This window comes from Grampus griseus (assembly GCF_964374135.1).
Source record: "Grampus griseus genome assembly, chromosome: 19".
Classification (NCBI taxonomy): Eukaryota; Metazoa; Chordata; class Mammalia; order Artiodactyla; family Delphinidae; genus Grampus; species Grampus griseus.
The window spans coordinates 7951449-7971317 of NC_139013.1; the positions used below are offsets into that span (position 1 = coordinate 7951449).

Sequence of the window (19869 nt, forward strand, 5' to 3'; positions counted from 1 at the left end):
GTCAGGATAGGCTGGGTTATGCTGCAGTAAGAAGCAACCCCAGAATCTCAGTGTGTACCTTTAAAATTTTTTAATTTATATTTTGGAATTCTTCATATCTCAAGAGAGGGGACTGAAAGCAGCATGTCAACCTTGCTACCTCAACATTGCACAGGAAAGAAAAAAACTCCAAATTGCCCACCACGTCGTTGATTAATTAGCTTTTATCAAGACATACAAACAATATAAATAGTAACAACAGAAAGAAAGTATTAAAGAAAAATAAGGGACCTAGAACTCATTTTGTTCTCACAAATGCAGTTCAACACACAGGCTTTATAAGAATGCTTTAAGAACACAAAACCATCTTCAAAATTGGACTCAAAAAATGGGACAAAATTGGAGGTGACTCTCGCCTGTGTGTTGTCGGGGCTGCGAGCAGGGGTCGCCACCTTCTACTCTCAGCCATCCCGGAAGTTGTCATCGGTGGGCCTGGCACCGTTTGCTAATTTAGTACAAACGTGGGCTCACTAGTTCTGTTTGTAAGATAATTAATCCATCAGAGTCATGGGATTTAGTTTCCCATCGTGAGGGAAAGGGCTATCGATCTTGTGATCTAATGAGAAAGCTTACCTGTATTTATTCAGTTTACAGGCAGGATGTTAAAAGCAGGGCAGCAAATGATCAAGACAACCCAGCAGGGTGAAAGCCTTCTTCTGGAGGGAATAGTCACTGGACCTGACCACAACTCCTACAGTTTGGGGCATGGTAGAACACATTTTTGTTGAAATCACATCTGAGAAATATTCATAAGGAACAGGAGATGTTGGAATGAATTATTAATTTTCAAAGTCTCTTTAGTGCACAGTACAAAGTTAATAATTTTGTAAAAGTTCTCCCCTTCACACCGTATCAAATCAGATCCTTTGAATTAACGATATGATGCAGAATCCCATCTCTTCCCTAACAGTTGCAGGGGAGGGGGACTCTCCATCTCTTTTCCCGTTGATTTGACAAACATTTATTGAGTACTTACTATGTGCCATACAGGGTACTAGGCTCTGGGGATATAACAGTGAACAAGAAATTTAAAAACGGGTATTTCAGGAAGGCGATGGAAATGGCAACTCCCTAGGATGGGACTTCTGGAAGTTAGGCTGTCATTCTCACTTTCTCCTTTGGGACCTGGGAAGTCTCATCTTGGCGGGGGGAAGAGTCATGACGACCGGCCCTGTTTGCCATCCCAGAGGGACTTCCTCTTTCTCTCCTAAGACAGGACAATGAGTACAGAGAACCCACACCCTCAGGTCTCCCCTCCCAAAGTGGTCTCAAACCCCTATAGCAGGAGGCGTTCAGCCTTAAACACCCCACCCCGAGTCTCAGCCACCTCAAGGGTCCTAGAGCTACACTGGGCAGAGCCTCCCCTGGTCCAGGGGCTGGGCTCACCATCTATGGATGGTCAACCTTGTGGCAACAAGCTCAGAAGAGAACTGAGGTCACTTAAAGAAAAGTCAGAGAATCAAACCCAGAATCCTCTTGGTTCCCAAGTAAGACAGCACTACCCTCGGGGTCATAGTCACATCCCCTGTGGCTCAGGGTGGAGAGAGGGATGGAGGACGCAGGCTTGCTGGGCCAAGGCTGTAGCTAGGAGACAAAAAGTGTGGGCTGCTACCTGCTTTCAAGTGGGGGTGATTTTTGTGGCGGTGACAGTGGTGATGTTGGTGATGGCCGTAGTGGGGATGGCGATGATGATGGTGAATGAAGGTGGTGACAGTGATGATGATCACGATGTGATGCTGACGGTGACAGAGAAGGGGATGTGATGGTTATGATGACGACCGTGGTGACGATGGTGATGGTGACAGTGGTGTTGGCAATGATGCTGCGAGTGCCACCTCAATGTAGGTTCTTTATTGCTGTCTCAGATTCATGTTGTAACATAAGAAGACTTGCATTTTTTAAGCCTGAGCTCGGGAATGTCATTCATTTACATTATACAGTAATAAGAAAACAGCAGACCAGTGCAGCTCAATCTTACTGGCAAAATGGAGAAAGGACTAAATTAAATTGTACTCAATAGCAGTGAAATTTGGAGCATTTAGTGATTTCTGTGCTTTAGGACTGAGGCAGAAACTGGCACTGTCGCATACAACCTGTCTGGATTTGGACAAATGTCTTCACCTCTCTGAGCTCCGTTCACCTTGAAGTCAGAGGGGGAATCCCTGGAGGTGTGATCAGGGGATCTGACCGACATTTAAAAATAGGAATACAGTTGAATAAAAAACATCATGCAGTACAGGGTGGTATTTGATGAAACCATGTTAATGTGAAATGATTTCTTACTGCGCGTCACGGCCAGAAAAGTTTGGAAGCCACTGGTAGATGGCACCCATCATCATACACTGATTTTCAGACGACCGCCCACTAATAACACCCGATATCAACTCCCTTTCAGATGTCGATTCCACTTCACCCAAAGCAAACGTTCCTGGTCTCCCAGCGGCTCTGTCTTAGCAGAACTCCGCCGCCAGGTGGCGCCCGTGCCCCGCTGTGAGCGGATTCTTCTCCGTCCTGACTCAGCCCAAGCTGGTGATTTCCTTGGGGTCCCCCCTCGCCCCGACGATCGAGTTTACTGGGACTAAACGTCTTGACCACGAATAGAATTCCCCGAGCAGAGCACGGCAGGAGGGCGCAGGCGGTCACGAAGGGATGTGGCCAGCCTAAGATATCCACTCATCCCTTCTTGATTCCACAATGTTCATTAAATGCCTGTGTGCACCAGGCGAGGTGCCAGAGCTCACATCCTGATGGGGGAGGACGGACAAGATCCCAAATTCAAGACCCCACCAGTATAGGGAAGCCTACCCACCTAGTCCGGTGCAGGACGGCACGAGGTAGAATCTCGCCCGCCCCCAGCCGGCTGTGACCTTGGGCAGCTTGCTTAGCCTCCCTGTGCCTCAGTTTCCCCTGCTACAAAACGGGACTAATAGCACCCACTTCATAGGGTTGTCGTGAGCATTAAATGAGTTAATAATTGTAAAGCACTTAGAAGGGGCCTCTGTCTGTTAAACCCAGTGTTTAAAATTCTCATTTGACAGGGCTTCCCTGGTGGCGCAGTGGTTGAGAGTCCGCCTGCCCATGCAGGCGACGCGGGTTCGTGCCCCGGTCCGGGAAGATCCCACATGTCGTGGAGCGGCTGGGCCCGTGATCCATGGCCGCTGAACCTGCGCGTCCGGAGCCTGTGCTCCGCAACGGGAGAGGCCACAACAGTGAGAGGCCCGCGTACCGCAAAAAAAAAAAAAAAAAAGAAAAAAAAAAGAAAACTTAAAACAAACCAACAAACACTTAATGAACTTTGACAAATGGCACTCTTCCAGGACAGGTAAACTACTTATTTTGTTAGACTTCCTAAGGATTCTTTGATCTATGAAAAACACCTCTCTGAAGAAAATACTATTCACGACAAAGAAGGGACTGGCCAAAGGTTAGGTCACTAGTCTATCCAGTGGGCTAGCACAAGTCCATTGCATTTCCTTCTTTTGATTGAGATGTAACAGCCATACATTAAATTGTACCAAGTGTATGTGAATAGCTGGATTAATTTTATGTATGCATATTAATTTCTAAAATATCAGAGGAAATCATACAACTCAATAGCAAAAGAAAGAAAGAAAAAACTGATTTAAAAAGGGCAAAGAACCTAAATAGGCATTTTTTTCCAAAGAAGATACACAAATGGCCAACAGGTATATGAAAACATTCTCAACATCACTAATTATCAGGGAAATGCAAATCAAAACCAGGTATGGAAAAAAGGGACCTTTGTGCACTATTAGTGGAAACGCAAATTGGGACAGTCATTTTGGAAAACAGTATGGAAGGTTCTCAGAAAACTAAAAACAGAACTATTGTTCTGTAACATCTTATGGAAAAACCCAAATGAACCTTTTGGCCAACCCAATACCATATGATCCAGCAATCCCACCTCTGGGTATTTCTCCAAAGGAATTAAAATCAGAATCTTGAAGAGATACTTGCTCTCCCATGTACATTGCAGCATTATCCACAATAGCCGAGACATGGAAACAAACCTGAATGTCCTCTGGCTTCTTTAAAAATTTAGTCCTTGCTTTGATTTTCAACAGTTTGACTATGATGTGCCCAGGTGTGGTTTTCTTTGTGTATTTCCAGTTTGGATTTTGCTGAGTTTCTTGAATCTTTGAGTTAATGTCTTTCATCAGTTTTGGACAATTCTTAGCCATTATTACTTCAAATTTTGCTTCTCCCTCAATGTGTTTCTCCTCTCATTTTGGTACTTAAGTTATATGTATGTATGGCTTATATTCATATATATATATATGTTCCTTATATCTTTTATCATTTATTCTCTTCTGTGTGTTTTTTTGTTTTGTTTTGTTTTTCAATTGCTCTCCATGCTTCCATTTGGCAATTTCCTATTGACCTGTCATTGTATTCATGAGTCCCATCTTATCATCTTATTCAGGACCCAGTATACAATTAAACCTATTCAATTAACTTTAGTTTCACATTTTGCATTTGCCCAAAATCTTGATTTGATTCTTGTCTAGATTCCAATTCTCTGTTGAAATGTGCCCTTATTTCATCTGCTTTTTGATCTTCCCTATTGTCTTTAGCAGCTTAGCCACAGTTAATTTGAAGTGTTCCCTGCTCATTCCAATCTGGGTAATATATTGATCTCTTTCCATCATCAGTTTTTTTTTTTTCTAATTATTTATCAAATTTTCTGCTTCTACCCCTGCTGATGAAGTTTTAGTTTTAAGTCTGACGTTATAGATAAAATGACTGTAAATGTACCACATATCTTCCCCCAGGACAGGTTTCTGCTTTTTATTTTATTTATTTATCTATTTATTTATCTAACTATCTATCTATTTATTTATTTATTTTTGGCTGCATTGGGTCTTTGTTGCGGTGCGCGGGCTTCTCATTGCGGTGGCTTCTCCTGTTGTAGACCACAGGCTCTGGGCGCATGGGCTTCAGTAGTTGTGGCTTGCAGGATCTATAGCGTAGGCTCAGTAGTTGCAGCGCACGGGCTTAGTTGCTCCACGGCATGTGGGATCTTCCCAGACCAGGGCTCGAACCCATGTCCCCTGCATTGGCAGGCGGATTCTTAACCACTGCGCCACCAGGGAAGTCCTCACTTATGAATTTAGATGCTTAAATAAAATATTGGTGAAGAGAAATCATTAAAACAGAGGATACTATAAGCAGGTGAGATTTATTCTAGGAATATAAGGATATTTCTGCTCTTTTTAATGTACTATAGTTTATCATATTATTAGGTCAAATGAGAAAAATCAGAATCATCTTAATAGATGCCAATAAGACATTTGATAAAATTTAAAATGCAAGCCTGTCAAAGGCACAGCTGCATATTAGGGAGGGGAGGACTAAGACCTTTAAGGACTTGACCTTAAACTGTGATGCCACATGGATAGGACCCACCTTATGATGCCTCCCAGGCAAATCCCTAGCTCCTCCCCTAATGCTATTAAGCGTTCACATAAATTCCCAGAGCGGGGGTGGGGGTGGGGTGGGGGGTGGGGGGGTACGACGGGACGGGACCGGACCTCTAACACATTATGGAGGTGAAGCTGGGGACTTGAAAGAAACAGCATTCAGAAGGTGAGAATCCATGGAGCTGAGGCCAGACCAAGAGGTGGGAGAAGAGAGTTGAAGGCGCTCTGGGAATGTCCCAAATCACCAAGATCACAGCCCCAGTGACCGCAACATACTTCCTTGGGCTGAACTTTGTCCGTAAGTTCAGCTCTCTCTTCAGAGAGCACATCTGTGAAGGGCTGAGAGTAGGGTGTGGGTGGGTGGGAGGCAATACTGATGTTCTGAAAAATCCCACAAACCACTCAGGGGACATCTTTAGCACCCAGGGGACACCTTCAGTACCCAGGGGACCTCTTCAGCACCCAAGGGACATCTTTGGAATCAGCTGCATGATACCTGGGCTATTACTGGCTTAAAAAAATACTGTCTGCAGAGCTGATCTCAGAGCTGGGATGGGACGACTCAGATATTGTGGACACCACTGTGGCCACCATCCCATAAGCTATCTTATCACACTTCCAGCCACCTGCAAGGCAAGGTCTATGAGAGTGGACGTCCATCCAAAGGTAGGGCTCATGGAGCTGATGCTAGGGTTGAAGGGAACACTGTGGATGCTGTGGAAAGGCCTCCAACCATTACAAGTTGATCTGACAGATGGGGACCAAGAAGCAGCCAACAGAGATGGGACGCCCACCTGAAGTGCAGGTCACGCCCATGTCTGGCAAAATGATTGTTCCTAAAACGCCATACACCACCAACTAGAAGATCTCAGCACCAATGGTTTTGCTGTGCTATGCCTGCAAGGACATAACCCAGGGTGTCCACAGTGAACAGTTATCCATCCATCTGTGAACTTCTTTAAATTTGACAAGAGTCACCAGCAAGGCCTTAGTACCAAAGGTCTACGTACAGGTGGTGGAGGAGGACCCAGAAGCGCTCACATTCAAGAAAGGCTCCTACAGCTCCTACCTGCATTTGTGGCTACCCTCATATTCTTTATGCCACAAGCCACCAATGGGACATCCTCACCACCAGATGACCTCATTACCACATTGACATTTTAGTAAATGAGGAACACTGACACAGCTACAGGGCCACCTAACAGGTTATACATGGTAGCAGCTCTGATTTGATTAAAGTTATTACCATGTACATTTATACCACATAACCAGTGTGCTCGGTTGGGTATGTGCACTTGCTACCCTGGAATGAGATTTATAAACTTTCGTCTTGGCTTTGCAGGGGAAAAAAAAAAAAAAGGTTTTGTTAAAGGCCCTCTGCAAAGTCCTTCTCAAGAATATTAAGTATAGTAAGTGGCTTACATGGGCATCAGTGGCAATTCTTCAAATGTCACAGCCACGACCGGGCACCCTTCATGCCTTCATACCTTAGACCTGTGCTGTCCAGGATGGCAGCAGCTAGCCACCTAGCTAGGGTAGGGCCGCTCGACCGAATGCACGCGGAGGTGAGAGGCCAGCGCGTTGGACTGCTTGAAGGCCTTGGTGCACAGCGGGCAGACGAAGGGCCGATCGCCCATATGCACACGCTTGTGCACCCGCAGCCTGTGGCGGTGGGTGAAGCGCTTGCTGCACACCCTGCAGGAGCGCGGCTTGTTCTCACAGTGCTGCCGCCGGTGCAGAAGCAGGGCCGGCCCGGCCGCGAAGGCCTTGCTGCAGTCCCGGCAGGGGAAGGGCCACGAAGGGGTGTGCAGAGGCTCGTGGCGGTGCAGCTTGTAGGGGGTCTTGAAGCGCTTCGGGCAGGACGGGCAGGGGAAGGGGCGCTCGCCCATGTGGAGGCGGCGGTGCTCCTGGGGAAGAGGACAGCACCGGGAGTGAGGAACAGTGGCTCACCTCTGCAGGACATGCCTCTCCAGGTAGATTCACCCCTACTCCTTGCAGGTCTCTGAGAAAGAGACCAAATGAAGATACACATACCAATTGTCTAAAATTTTTAAAATTACAAACCAAACTATTAAATAAAATACGTTCTTCCTCCCCCCTCTGACAAATAGACCTTCACAATGACCCGGAAGGCCAGGTTCAAATTTATATTCTTTGGAACCCTCAGAGTTCCACACTAGAACTTGGTGGCTCAGGAGAGCTGGCGGGGGTTTCCCAGGCCTCGGGGGATATCGCACCCACAGAAGGACAGCCCAGTCCAAGCCTCCCTTCCACCCGTCCAGCCTAGAGGTTGTGCACACAGGTGGGGCAAAGTGCACCCTGGGGATGGTGGATCCAGAGAGCCCTGGAAGCAGCCTTTGGGCCCCTTGGGTAGGGAATCCCAGGCTCTCTTGTCCCCTTGGCCACACAAGAAGGGGCAGCAGGAGAGGGTCACGGCAGCATCCAGTAGCAGGAGAGATCCAGGGTAGCTCTGAGAGCTGGGCTGCCTCCAGGCTAACTCCCAGCCTCTCCTTTCCTCCCATCATGGCCCTCAACACACCTCCCGCCTCCCCACCCCTCCCCAGCCATGGAAGCCTCCCTTTCCAGTACCTTCTCCTCCAAATCTGACCCCTATCTCCTTCTTACCTTCCTCGAAAACCCACCCCCGATTTCCCATCATCTCATGATCATCCCAGCTGCTACCTCCCTGAGTGCCAAGACCACTTTCTCTGAGCCTCTCCCCTCACTTCTTTCCTCGGATTCTGCTACCTTCTAGCTCACCTCCACATACATTTAACCCCTCCCCGCCTCGGCCTCCTGGTCACCCCGCCCACTTTCCCTTCAGGCCCAGCTCTGCTCTCCCTCTTCCGGTGGGCTCTGCCTCTCCCCACCGGCTCCCGCTCACCCCCAGTCCAAGGCCCTGTTCAACCTGGTCCCAGAAACCTCCACCCCTCCCTTCATACCTGGCCCTACCTTAGGTCCATTGCCTTGCCCTGCCTTTTCCCCGCAGGCCCCGCCCCTCGCAGCAGGCCCCGCCCACCTCGGGTCCACTGCTCTCCCCTGCCCCTTTCGCGTACCCCAGCCTCTCGTCGGCTCCGCCCCCCTCTCCGCACCTGCAGGTTGCTGGCTCGCTTGAAGCGCTTGCCGCAGGCATCGCAACCGTGCGGCCGCTCGTCGCTGTGCACCGGCCGGTGGCCCTTGCAGTCCGAGTGGCGTTTGAAGGCGGCCGCACACAGGCCGCAGCGAAAGGGCCGCGCCGCCGTGTGCACCACCTCGTGGCTCAGCAGCTCCCACGCGCGCTTGAAGGCCCTCCCGCAGGCCGCGCAGCTGAACTGCCTGGGCCGCGCCAGCCCCTCCCGGCCCTCGGAGCCGCTGCGAAGCGAGCCTGGCTCCTCCTTACCTGAGCGCTCCTCCGCAGAAACGTCGGGAACCAGGCGCGCAGTCGAGTACGTCCCGTGCTCGTCGATGAGCTGCACCAGGGCCGGAGCCTCCGCCTCGTCTCCTCCGCGCGCCTGGAAGAGAAGAATGGGCTTAGTCCTCGGGTCATCCCCCCATCCCACCCCTGCCCAGACATGACTGTGGATTTGGGGCTGCAGCCGCCTCATCTGTAAAATGGGCAGATAACGGGACCGCCCTCCTGGAGCGGCAATGCGGATTAAATGGGTTAAGATTGAAATTCTACTCCCCCCTCCCCCCCCCCGTCCCGTCCCTCCTGACGCCTTCATTTCAGGAAAAGGCAGCTCCTTCTTTCCTTCCAAGTGCTCGGGGCAAAAACCTGACACCCCTTTTTCACACACCTTCATCTAATCTCTCATCAAGCCTGTTGGCTCTAACTTGAAAATACAGGCAGAATCGGGCCACTTCGCACCATCTCCACAGCCAGCACCCTCCTGTGAGCCAAAATCATCTCTCTCCCGGGCTATTGCTGTGGTCTCTTCCCTGGGTTCCCTGCCTCAGCCGTCCACCCCTCAGGTCTGTTCCCCACGCAGCCGCCAGAAGGCGCCGGTTAACACCTAAGTCAGCTCAGAGGCCTCCCCTGGTTCCCCTCTAACTCAGGGAAAAGCCCAAGTCCTCACGACCCAGGAGGCCCTGCATGACCCGCCTGTGTCCCCTCCTTGACCTCATCTCTTGCCTTCTCCTCTGGCTCACTAGGCTCTGGCCACACTCAAGGCCTCCTCAATGGACTTGGTGCCTGGAACCCTCTTCCCCTCCACAGATGCACAGTTCCTCCCTCACCTTGGTCAGGTCTTTGGTCCAATGTCACTTTTCCCTGAGGCCTCTCCTTACCACTCTATCTGAAATCGAAACTCATGCTACCCCTCCGATGCTTCCTACCTGCTTCCTGGCTTTACTTTTCTCCATAGCACTTATCTTTGGATGGGAGCCTGGCACTGCCTGTGTCCATCTTTTGCACCCTGTGGGAAGAGTCAACCTGGCAATGAAATATCCATAGAGGAAAACGGTCCCAAGAAAAGAGAGAGACAGCTTCCTAGATCTAGACAGCACCTAGATCTAGCTTCACCTGAAGCATCCTTTCCTCCACTCTTTGGTTAGGTGAGGCAATATATTACCTTTCGTTGCTTAAGCAAGTTTGAGTTGGGGTTTTCTGTCATATGGTAGGCTGAATAATGGCCTCTAAATATATCCTGGTCCTAAATATCTAGAACTTGTGAATGTTGCCTAAATGGTAATAGGGACTTTGCAGATGTGATTAAATTCAGAATCTTCAGATGGGGAGATTATCCTGGATTATCTGGGTGACTGTGAATGTAATCATAAGTCTCCTTATAAGAGGGAAGCAAAGGGAGATTTGATGCAGAAGAAGAAGGTGATGTGACTACTGAACCAAAATACTAAGCTGCTGGCTGTGAAGATGGAAGAAGGGATCAGGAGGTAAGGAATGCAGCTCTAGAAGATAGAAAAGGCAAGGAAATGGTTTCTCCTCTAACGTCTCCGAGGGAGCACAGCCCTGCTGACACCTCGATTATGGCTCAGTGAAATTCATTTTGAACTTCTGATCTCCAGACTGTAAGTGAATAAATGTCTGTAGTTTTACGTCACCAGATTTGTGGTAATTGGTTTCATGGGAAACCAATACGTGCCATTGGCAGCCAAGACCCCACAGAGGGGACACAGCTAAAAAAAAACCACCTTTTATTTGGCGTTTATGCAGCGCCTTCTGGATACTAGGCACCAGACTGAGTGCTCACAATAACCCAGTCTTCTGCAGGGAGACTGAAGCTCAGAGAAGGTGAGTCACTTGCCCGAGGTCACAGAGCTTGGGAGTGGAAGAGTCAAGATTTGAATCTGGAAAGTAACACTAAAGCAGCCCTCACAAACCCATACTCATCTGTGAATTTGGGGATGGTGTTAGAGATAACCTTATTAGCTAATATTTATTTGATACTTAGAGGGTGTAGGCACTGTTCTGAGCAATTTGTGTGTATTAACTCCCTGAACTCACTCTATGAGGTGAGGACTTTTATAATCCCCATCTGACAGACGACAAAACTGAGGCTCAGAAGTTAAGAAATATCCGGATCAGATCATAGGGCTGGTAAGAGGCAGAGGTGGGATTTGAACCCACAATATCATACCCTTGTAATAATGAACCTTCATTGGATAGATGGGGACCCATGCATTGGCAGGCGGATTCTTAACCACTGCGCCACCAGGGAAGCCCTAGAGTTAGGGCTTTTTATGAAGACTAGCTTGAAGGCAAACGTTTCATGAAAGCCTGAGAAGTAAAGGAGGGAAAGGGGATAGGAAATGCCTGGGGTGGGATGGGAATGCCACGTTAAAGGGGATGGCCTGGGGAGGCCCGCTGAGAAGGCGACACTGAAGCAAAGACCTGAAAGAGGTACACGGAGGAGGGAGCGAGGGAGCCCTCATTTTCTCCAATGGCTCTCAAGTTTGAGATCCAGCACAATCATACATCCATCACTGTTCTAGGTACAGAAATAATGAATACATTCATTGTGCTCTGAATCGGACACCATCTCCTGGCATCCCCACAACAGGGAAGGTTTCATTCTCACAGAAGCAGAAACTAAGGCTCAGAGCAGCGTGTCCATGGGCCAAGACACAAAGCCAGGAAGCAATAGATCTGGGAATCAAATTCACAGCTGCCTAAATCTCTATTCCTGCTGAGACCTGACTCCTGGGGTGGGTGGGCGTCGGGGGGCTCACCTCTTCTTCTGGGACCTCAGGCTCCTCATGGTGTATCCTCAGTTGAGATGGACTGAATCCCAGAAAGTCTGGGGGGTCTCCAGGACCCGCTTCTCCACCTCCCGCCTTCATTGGGTGCGGTCTGTCCCAGACCCAGTCCCTGGCTCTGGAGGCTGAAGTGAGGGTGAGGTGGGGCTGCCGTTGGTCAGCTCCAAGGGGGCTGAGGAAGAGAGAAGAGAGGTGACAGTGAGGGTTTTCTCTAAGCTGCTGGAGTTGGGAGAGAGGTCTCCTCCAAAGTCTCATCTGCCCTGGGGGCCCAGGGAGGCCCTCTCTCTCCAAGACCCTCCTCGGAGGGACGGCAGATATTCCCATGGCCTCCACCAACAGCTACACACTGTACTCTCCAACCCCATAGCCCTGAAAGCAGCTCATGCGTGTCCTCACCCAGCCTCCTCCAGGCCTCCTTGCCTCCAGTCTCCCCTCTCCAGTCCATCCCCCACGTGGCCCTAGAGGAGGCTTTCTGGCCTCCAGAGCTGCTCTTGCCTCTTCCCTGCTCACTTTCCTCCCATGGCTCCCCAGAACCCCCAGTAGAAAAATGAGCCCTTCGGGACTTCCCTGGTGGTCCAGTGGTAAGGAATCCACCTTACAAAGCAGGGGACGCCCGGTTCGATCCCTGGTCGGGGAACTGAGGTCACACATGCCGCGGGGCAACTAAGCCCGCGTGCCTCAACTAGAGAAGAGAAAACCCGCATACCACAACTACAGAGAAGCCCGTGCACCACAGCGAAGAGCCCAGGCGCTGCAACTAAGACCAGATGCAGCCAAAAATAAATAAATCTTTAAAAAAGAAAAAAAAAAAAAAATTGAGCCCCTCAACCTGGCATTCAAGGCCCTTCACAATATGGCCTCTTGGACTGAACCTTTGTCTTCCTCACTTCACTTCCCTCTCCCCAGATAGCCCAATGAGCCTCACAGTACCCAGGGCCAACCACAGCTGACAGCACCGGAACCTCACTTCCAAGCCCCCTGGATGACCTGCAGACCCCTCACACTCATGACATCTGTGCAGACCTCAGAGTCCTCCTCCAAGCACACCCCTCCTCCTGGGGTCCCCATCTGTGCCCATCACTGTCCCAGCAGCCTCACTGCCACCCAGTCGCTGGGTCAGGTTCCCAGGGAGTTCTCATTCCTCCGTCCTCCTCCTTCCTACCCCCTCCCTGATCTGTCAGTCTCCCAACCTTCCCACGTTTTCTGCCTTTTATTCTGCCCTCTGTCCCCATGGCCCCTGCCACAGCTCAGGTCTTTTTTTGTTTGTTTGTTTTTTGGCTGCGCCACACGCATGTGGGATCTTAGTTCCCTGACCAGGGATCGAACCCTCATCCCTTGCAGTGGAAGCACGGAGTCTTAACCACTGGACCGCCAGGGAAGTCCCAGCTCAGGTCTTCTCCTCTCCTCCGGGATCATCACCCCAGCCTCCTCTCTGGCCTCTCACCTCCAACCTCCCCGATCCAGTCCGTCTCCCACACAGCCCCAGACAGGTCTTTCTACACCCAGAGCTTATCTTGCTCCAGTCCTGCTCACAACCCTCCCATGGCTCCCCAGGATCGTGGGACAGCGTCAGGCCCCTCAGCCTGGCAGTCCAGTCCCCTTTGATATGTCCCCTGCATACTCTCCAGCATCACTCTCGATGTATTTGCCCACGGACCTTACATTCCAATGGGCAGACCCTCCTTCTGCAAGTGGATCCTTAACTCTTCCATCATGGGGCGTTTGCACCTGTTGTTGGCCCACATCTCAGAGCCTCTGTCAGAATCTAACTCCTGCTTCAAGGCACAGTTCAAACCTGTTACCCGCGCACACACTCACCGTGACCCTCCGCATTCATACACGCAGAGGTCACTCCCAAGCACTGCCCAAATCTCCCCATGCAAACAATGGTCTCTCCCAACCATTCATCCCCCTCAGTCGGCCACACAATGAACTCGTCATCAGAACCTCCCACCTCCCCACCCAATGAACTCGCCCATCCAGAGATCCCCGCCTTCTTTCCCTGGCAAAGGTCTTCCAGGGCCCGCTCCCTGCACACAAGGGTCTCCTGAAGGCCTCTCCACTCTTCTCCCAACTGTTTGGACCCTCTTTCCCCCCTTCCCCCCATTTTTCTCCTGACTTCCGTGACAATGATCTCACCCGCCAAATGGGCCCTTCCTCACTCAGGCCCGCTCCTCCCACCCCTCTGCTGGAAACTTGGTATGCCCTGGAGTGACAGAAGGGAACGGGAATCGGGCGAGACCATTACCCGAGTCTGTGTGTGCGGGGAGAGGCATGAAGGGAGTCCCTTCAACTAGGGACTGACCAGACCTCTGGCTCCCCCGGTGCCTTTCAGATGCGACCCGTATCTTCCCAAACTTCGCCGCCTCACCTTTCGGCCCGGGTATATTGCCGGTTCACCGGGGTCTCCATTTACTGGAGGACTCGGGGCAGCGGCGCTTCCGGCCACCTGAATGCGCATGCGTAGTGCATTTCGGATACCGTGGCTGGTTTTTCTCAGGAGGTTGAAAAGGGGAGTCTTCACTCCCTCTGCAGCGTCACCAAATTCCCCTCAAACGTCAACCCACTGCTTCAGTCTTTCAAAAAGAAACGGGAAGGGCAGATATATAGTAACATCCAGTTACTGATGTACTTAGCATGGGCTAAGTATAAGCACATTATTTTCAGTTCTCAAAACAGCCTTGGTTAGTTACTATTATCCCCATTTTCCACATGAAGAAACTGAGGTTCAGCGAGAAGGAGCGTCAACAAATGCGTGACAGCCGTATTGGGAGCCTGCTGTGCATGGCTTCATCCAAGCACTCTTTCTGCTAAAATGAGAACCACTGAAAAAGTGCAGGGGCGGAGGTTGAGCGGGAAACTACCCTCCTCTCTGCTGTGTCCTTAGGCAAGTTCCTGAACCTCTCTCATTTAATTTCCGCAGCTGGAAAACGGGCACAATGGGGTGTTTGGGGTGATCCTCTAGGTAAACCACCTGGCACAATGTCGTTCAGGGCTAATTAAATATCACCATGGAGGGCAGGCATAGGATGTTGATGAGTGAAGAGGGCCATATGGGGAGCTATGAAGAGAGTTCTTTTTTTTTTTTTTTTTTTTGCGGTACGCGGGCCTCTCACTGTTGTGGCCTCTCCCGTTGCAGAGCACAGGCTCCGGACGCTCAGGCTCAGCGGCCATGGCTCACGGGCCCAGCCGCCCCGTGGCATGTGGGATCTTCCCGGACCGGGGCACGAACCCGTGTCCCCTGCATCGGCAGGCGGACTCTCAACCACTGCGCCACCAGGGGAGCCCCAAAGAGAGTTCTTGACTATCCACACAGAGAAGAGTTACTGCTACCCGTCTCCTGCCAATTGTTGCTACAAAAACACAGGCCCATAGTCTGAGATGGCGTGCTTCAGCAGACTGGATTTCAAACCATTGTTTTGGAACCCAGAGTTCTTCCCAGGTGCATGAGGCCAAGTTGGGGGACGGGGTGGGGCAGGGAGGCAGGACCCTGTGTATCCCAACTCCTGCTTCACCTTCAGTAATAATTTTGATGATGAGTCTTCCAAACACATGCCATGTGTTACCTCAGTTATTCCTCCAAGAAACTTATGCGATGGATACTACTGTTATTTACATTTTACAGATGAGGAGACTGAGGAACTGGGCGTTTAATAATTCTGCAAATAACAATGTATTCCATGGAACATCCCAAGTCCTCCTCTACCACCCCCTCATTTGTTTTCTAATGTAACCCTTGAGCCCCAGTTCCTCTTTTATCACCTAAATTCCTGGTATCTATTCCTCTTCTATGTCCCCCAGCTCCACTATGAATATGTTTCTCTAATACCCCCAATCTCCCCTGTAATATCACTGCTTCCAAATTCTGAATCGCCTCTATGCATTTCATCAACATAATTTATGGAGTGTCCCCTCTGTGCCAGGCACACTTCCGGGCCCTGGAATTTTTCATGGTAAACAGCACAAGACCTCCCCCTAGTGGGGAAGATGGACAATTAAATGACAAATTATGGACAAGATAACTTTAGATCCTGATAAAGTTTCTGAAAGGGGAATGGAATAGTTGATGGTGGTGGGAATGGGGTGGTGGCTACTTTAAATAGGGCTGTCCAGGGGATCCTCTTCTGGGAGGTGACATTTAAGTCTGAAAGGTACAGAGTTGGATGGGCAATCCAGGCAGGGAACGGCAGGGGCAAAAATTGGATTAAGCTGGTCCTGTTTGGGGAACGGGGTGGAGCCCGCTGTAGGTGAGGCAGGAGGGCAAGTGATAAGAGATATGGCTGGACAGTTAGGAACCGGGAAACTCCACATTCGCCATAACATCCCAATTCACCCTATATATCAGCACTGGCCAACAGAACTTTCTCCGATGATGGAAATGTTGTAGATCTTCAGTGTCCAATACAGTGGAGCCATTGAGTATTTGAAATGGAGTGAGTGTGACTGAGGAACTGAATTTTTAATTATATTTCACTTTAATTAATTTACTTTAGCTACATGTGGCTACCTGCTAGGGTATTGGACAACATAGCTATACAACTTCCCATTACACCTCAAAACATCAAACTCTTCTTATAATTCCCCCACTCTCCCAAAACATCTCAGTGTTCCCTACAAGCTTCCACTAGCCCCTATAAGAATCCTGTAACAACTGTACAAATGTACAAACCCAATTCTCGGTTCCTTTTACATATGAATTCACCAAAACACTCCCAATCCCTTAGTATCTCCCCAACACCGCCTATGTCACACCGATTCCCCCATCACACTCTCCGTTCCTCCATGAGCATCTCAGTTCCTCTGCAGTTACTCCATTTCCTCCTAAGACAGTCCTTAAACACCTTCATCTCACCCCGCCCCCTTCCGCTCCAGGGTTACCATGGCAACGCACTCGCAGCCATCACGCGCGTCTAGCCTGGCCCATCACCATGGAAACCGGAGAGGTCTCCTCCACGCCACCACCCCACGCTGAGATGGCTGTTCTGGGACCCAGACCCTTCGGACCCGAGAGAGCCGGGAGAGACTAGGGAGCCCCACAATGCTCAGCGAGAGCAATTCTTCTGCCCCCATCCGACAAAGCGCCCTGCAGCAGGTACAAACTCCGGGGGAATGTCGGGTGGCAGATTCTACTGCGCAGGCGCCCACGCTTAGCGGACCGAGTTGGAGGCGCTCAGCCTGCCGGGAGTTGTAGTTTTCTGGCTGCAAGAGCTGGAGACACAGGTGGTCAATGGGTGAGCCGGATAGAAACAAGGTTACTGAATCTGAGACTCGTTGGGCAGGCTCCACTGTCACCATAGCAACAATGAAGCGTGATGAAGCACCAGCCCCAGTAGCCAGTCTGCCATTTTTATTCTTTCATCTTTCTTGCTCAGGGCTTACTTTGCACCGGACACTGTTCTAGGCACTGGAGATACAATGGGAAACAAAATAGAGCTTATAATTTGATGGGGGGAGATTGACTATCAATAACAATGATGAACACAAATCGCTAGAGAAAACGGTATGTTAATAGGTTATTGAGATGCTTCGGGAGAAGTGGAAATGCAGATCATGTGAGAACATTGGTACACACCCGAATTCATCTATCTCACAAAGCCCTGTGAGACCGGTACTATTATTATCGCCAAACTGTAACAAACAGAGATTAAGCAACAGAAGGGCACACAGCAAGGAGTAGAGCTGGGATGTGAACCAGGACCATCTGGATTCATACTCTGTTAGCTTAACTACAGTGCTAAATTTGTCGAGATGTGTGGCATAACTTCAGGCAGTGTTAATTGTTGTGAAGAATAAAGCAGAGAAAAGGGATGAGATGACTCTTTAAACGGACTGTTCAGGAATGGCTTTTAGAAGCAGGTGACATTTGAGTAGAGGCCTGAGGGATTGTGCTGGGCACGTGGGGCATGTAGAGGTCCAAGGGTCACTGACCTTTGGATTTTTCTCTTGCCTTCCCCAAAGGCAAACTGTTACACACGCTGTTCCCTCTGCTGAGAATGCGCTTCCCCGTTCTCTCCCTGTCAAATGCGTCCTTCAAGAGCCGGTTCTGAGGGACTTCCCTGGTGGTCCAGTGGTTCAGAGTCCGTCTTCCAGTGCAGGGGAGGTGGGTTTGATTCCTGGTCGGGGAACTAAGATCCCACATGCTGTGGGCCAGCTAAGCCTGTGCCACAACAAAGACCCAGCACAGCCAAAAAATAAAAAAAATAAAAAAAATAAAATAAAGATCCAGTTCTGTGAAGAAACTACTTCTTTGTCCCGTTTTGCTAACCATAAATCTCTTCCTTCTCTGGACTCACAACCGATCCATTTGTCACAATAAAGCTGCCGGGGTAATTTTATTTTTGTACATCCAATCAAGCCATGCTCCTGCTTGAAAAGTTTTGAATGGCTTCCCACTGCTCCCAAGATAAAGACTCACCTCTTCCTGTACCTATAAGGCCCTGATGGTCACTATTAACATCTCTCCCTTTTTCACACCCTGACCCCCCTCTACTAACCCTTCTTCAATTTATGGTATGGCTTGAGCTCTTTCCCTCCCTAGGACTCTCCCTAACCCACATCCAAGAGTCTAAGGATAAAAGAGTCAAGTGGGGAGCTTTGGGACATCGGTCTGCACTGGACTGCTATTGGGTTTGCCTGCCCAGGATTCCTCCTGCCTCTTTTTGATCTTAGGTGACCTCCACCTTCAGCGGCTTGAAGCAGGATTTTGGTTCCCAGCCAGAGATTGAAGTCAGGCCACTGCAGTGAGAGCACTGAATCCTAGCCACTAGACCAGTGGCCAGTGACAAGGCCCCTGGACCGTCAGCTTTGTAGAAATGTATTCCCACAGAGAAACGGAAAGTAGTGAAACAAGTAAAGTGTTTATTCAGAGGAAAAAGAGTATGTGTGAATAGGCACAAACTGGCAGGCTCAGAGAGTCACGCCCTTGTGGCAGTTTGAATCACTTATATGGGGCATGTCTTCTGGGTTTCCTTTGGCCAATCATCTTGCTTTTCCTGGTTCTGGATCTGTGTTTGGTTTATCTCAGGGTCCTCCCCTGTGTGCACGCGCATCTCTTAGCCAAGATGGATTCCAGCAAAGAGGCCTATGGGTAGGTTGACATCACTCCCTTTTTGACCTCCAAGGAGCCTTTCTGTGCATACATTGTTGGGAAGGTCTCCTTGATTTTGAGAATGAGAAATGTGTGGTCTCTTTTATCTGGGCAGGGCTCAGCCTCTCCTATTATCCTATTATCTTCATCTTGGAGTATCTGTCCACAGGGGACAAACTGCAGCTGCTTAGCCTGGGACCCATCTATCTCCTGCCTCACTTTCTTTAACAACCCCTCTCCTCACTCTCTGTGACCCTGTACATTCTGTCTGCCCTGTCAGTCTGCTACAAGAATGGGCAGATGTCCAGGGTGACAGCTCAGAGCAGACCCTCCAAGCATGGTCTTTGAAGCAGAAGCATCAGCATTATTTGGAAACTGATTAGACATGCAAATTCTCAGGCCCTACGTCAGACCTACTCAATCAGAAATTCGGGGTGGGAGGGATGTCTGTTTTAACATGGTCTCTGGGTAATCCATTTCCTGAGGCCTGCTCAAGTTTGAGCACATAAACAAGAAACAGTAAAAGGCACAAACAATAAATGCTTATCACTAAATACTTTTGAAGTGTCATGGTTGTTACACAGCATCGACGTAACCATAGACAATTGATACTGATACACTTAGTAAACCCAATCAGCTTCTTTGAGCTTTGATGCTGGGATGCTGGTAGAAAGGTCTTTGGGGATCAAGATCTGAGGATATGAGATTATGGCTTCAAGTCGCTATCTTTCTCAGTCAAAGGGGATAGCCTTCCTTTGAAGGAAGCCGTGACATAAAGGGCAGAAGCACAAGGGAGAAACCTGACATTATTTGAGCCCCTGGATTCAGCTGCACTTGAAGACTTTAATTTTCCAGCGACGTGAATGGCTGGATGACCTTTTACATTAAGCTCCTTCGTTGCTACTCAAAGTGTGCTCCACAATCCAGCAGCAACCACGTCATCGGAGAACCTTCCACAATCTTGGGCCCCACCGCAGACCGACTGGAGATTCATCTGTTCATAAAGTTTAAGAAGTGCTGAGCTATTTCCACCTGAATTTCTATCACCTGCAGTCCGCCACACCAGTTGAGATAACAGAAATCCCAACTCAAACTGCCATGAGTATT

At 49.6% G+C, this 19869-nt stretch overlaps 1 protein-coding gene across 3 annotated transcripts; it reads right to left on the reverse strand.

The window, feature by feature from the left end:
* Nucleotides 1–5842: 5842 nt before the first annotated feature.
* On the reverse strand, nucleotides 5843–14116 carry LOC309836349 (uncharacterized protein). 3 transcript variants are annotated; one of them, XM_082676321.1, is made up of 4 exons: nucleotides 14047–14116; nucleotides 11649–11847; nucleotides 8860–8971; nucleotides 5843–7387 (listed from the first exon to the last, which is right to left on the reverse strand). In XM_082676321.1, exons 2-4 carry the CDS (start codon nucleotides 11675–11677, stop codon nucleotides 7007–7009), a joined length of 522 nt encoding a protein of 173 aa, XP_082532447.1. In that variant the 5' UTR covers nucleotides 11678–11847; nucleotides 14047–14116; the 3' UTR covers nucleotides 5843–7006. The 3 variants fall into 3 exon arrangements, with proteins under 3 accessions (XP_082532447.1, XP_082532448.1, XP_082532449.1); XM_082676322.1 differs by having other exon boundaries at nucleotides 13924–14070; XM_082676323.1 differs by lacking the exon at nucleotides 14047–14116 and adding an exon at nucleotides 13494–13550.
* Between the last annotated feature and the right edge of the window lie 5753 nt (nucleotides 14117–19869).

Coding starts and splice junctions, on each gene's coding strand:
- LOC309836349 (XM_082676321.1), bottom strand. CDS start 11,677: ATGAGGAGCCTGAGGTCCCAGAAGAAGAG. Junction 8,972..11,648: donor CTGAGGTCCCAGAAGAAGAG/GTGAGCCCCCCG, acceptor CTTCTCTTCCAG/GCGCGCGGAGGAGACGAGGC. Junction 7,388..8,859: donor TTCTGCGGAGGAGCGCTCAG/GTAAGGAGGAGC, acceptor CCTCTTCCCCAG/GAGCACCGCCGCCTCCACAT.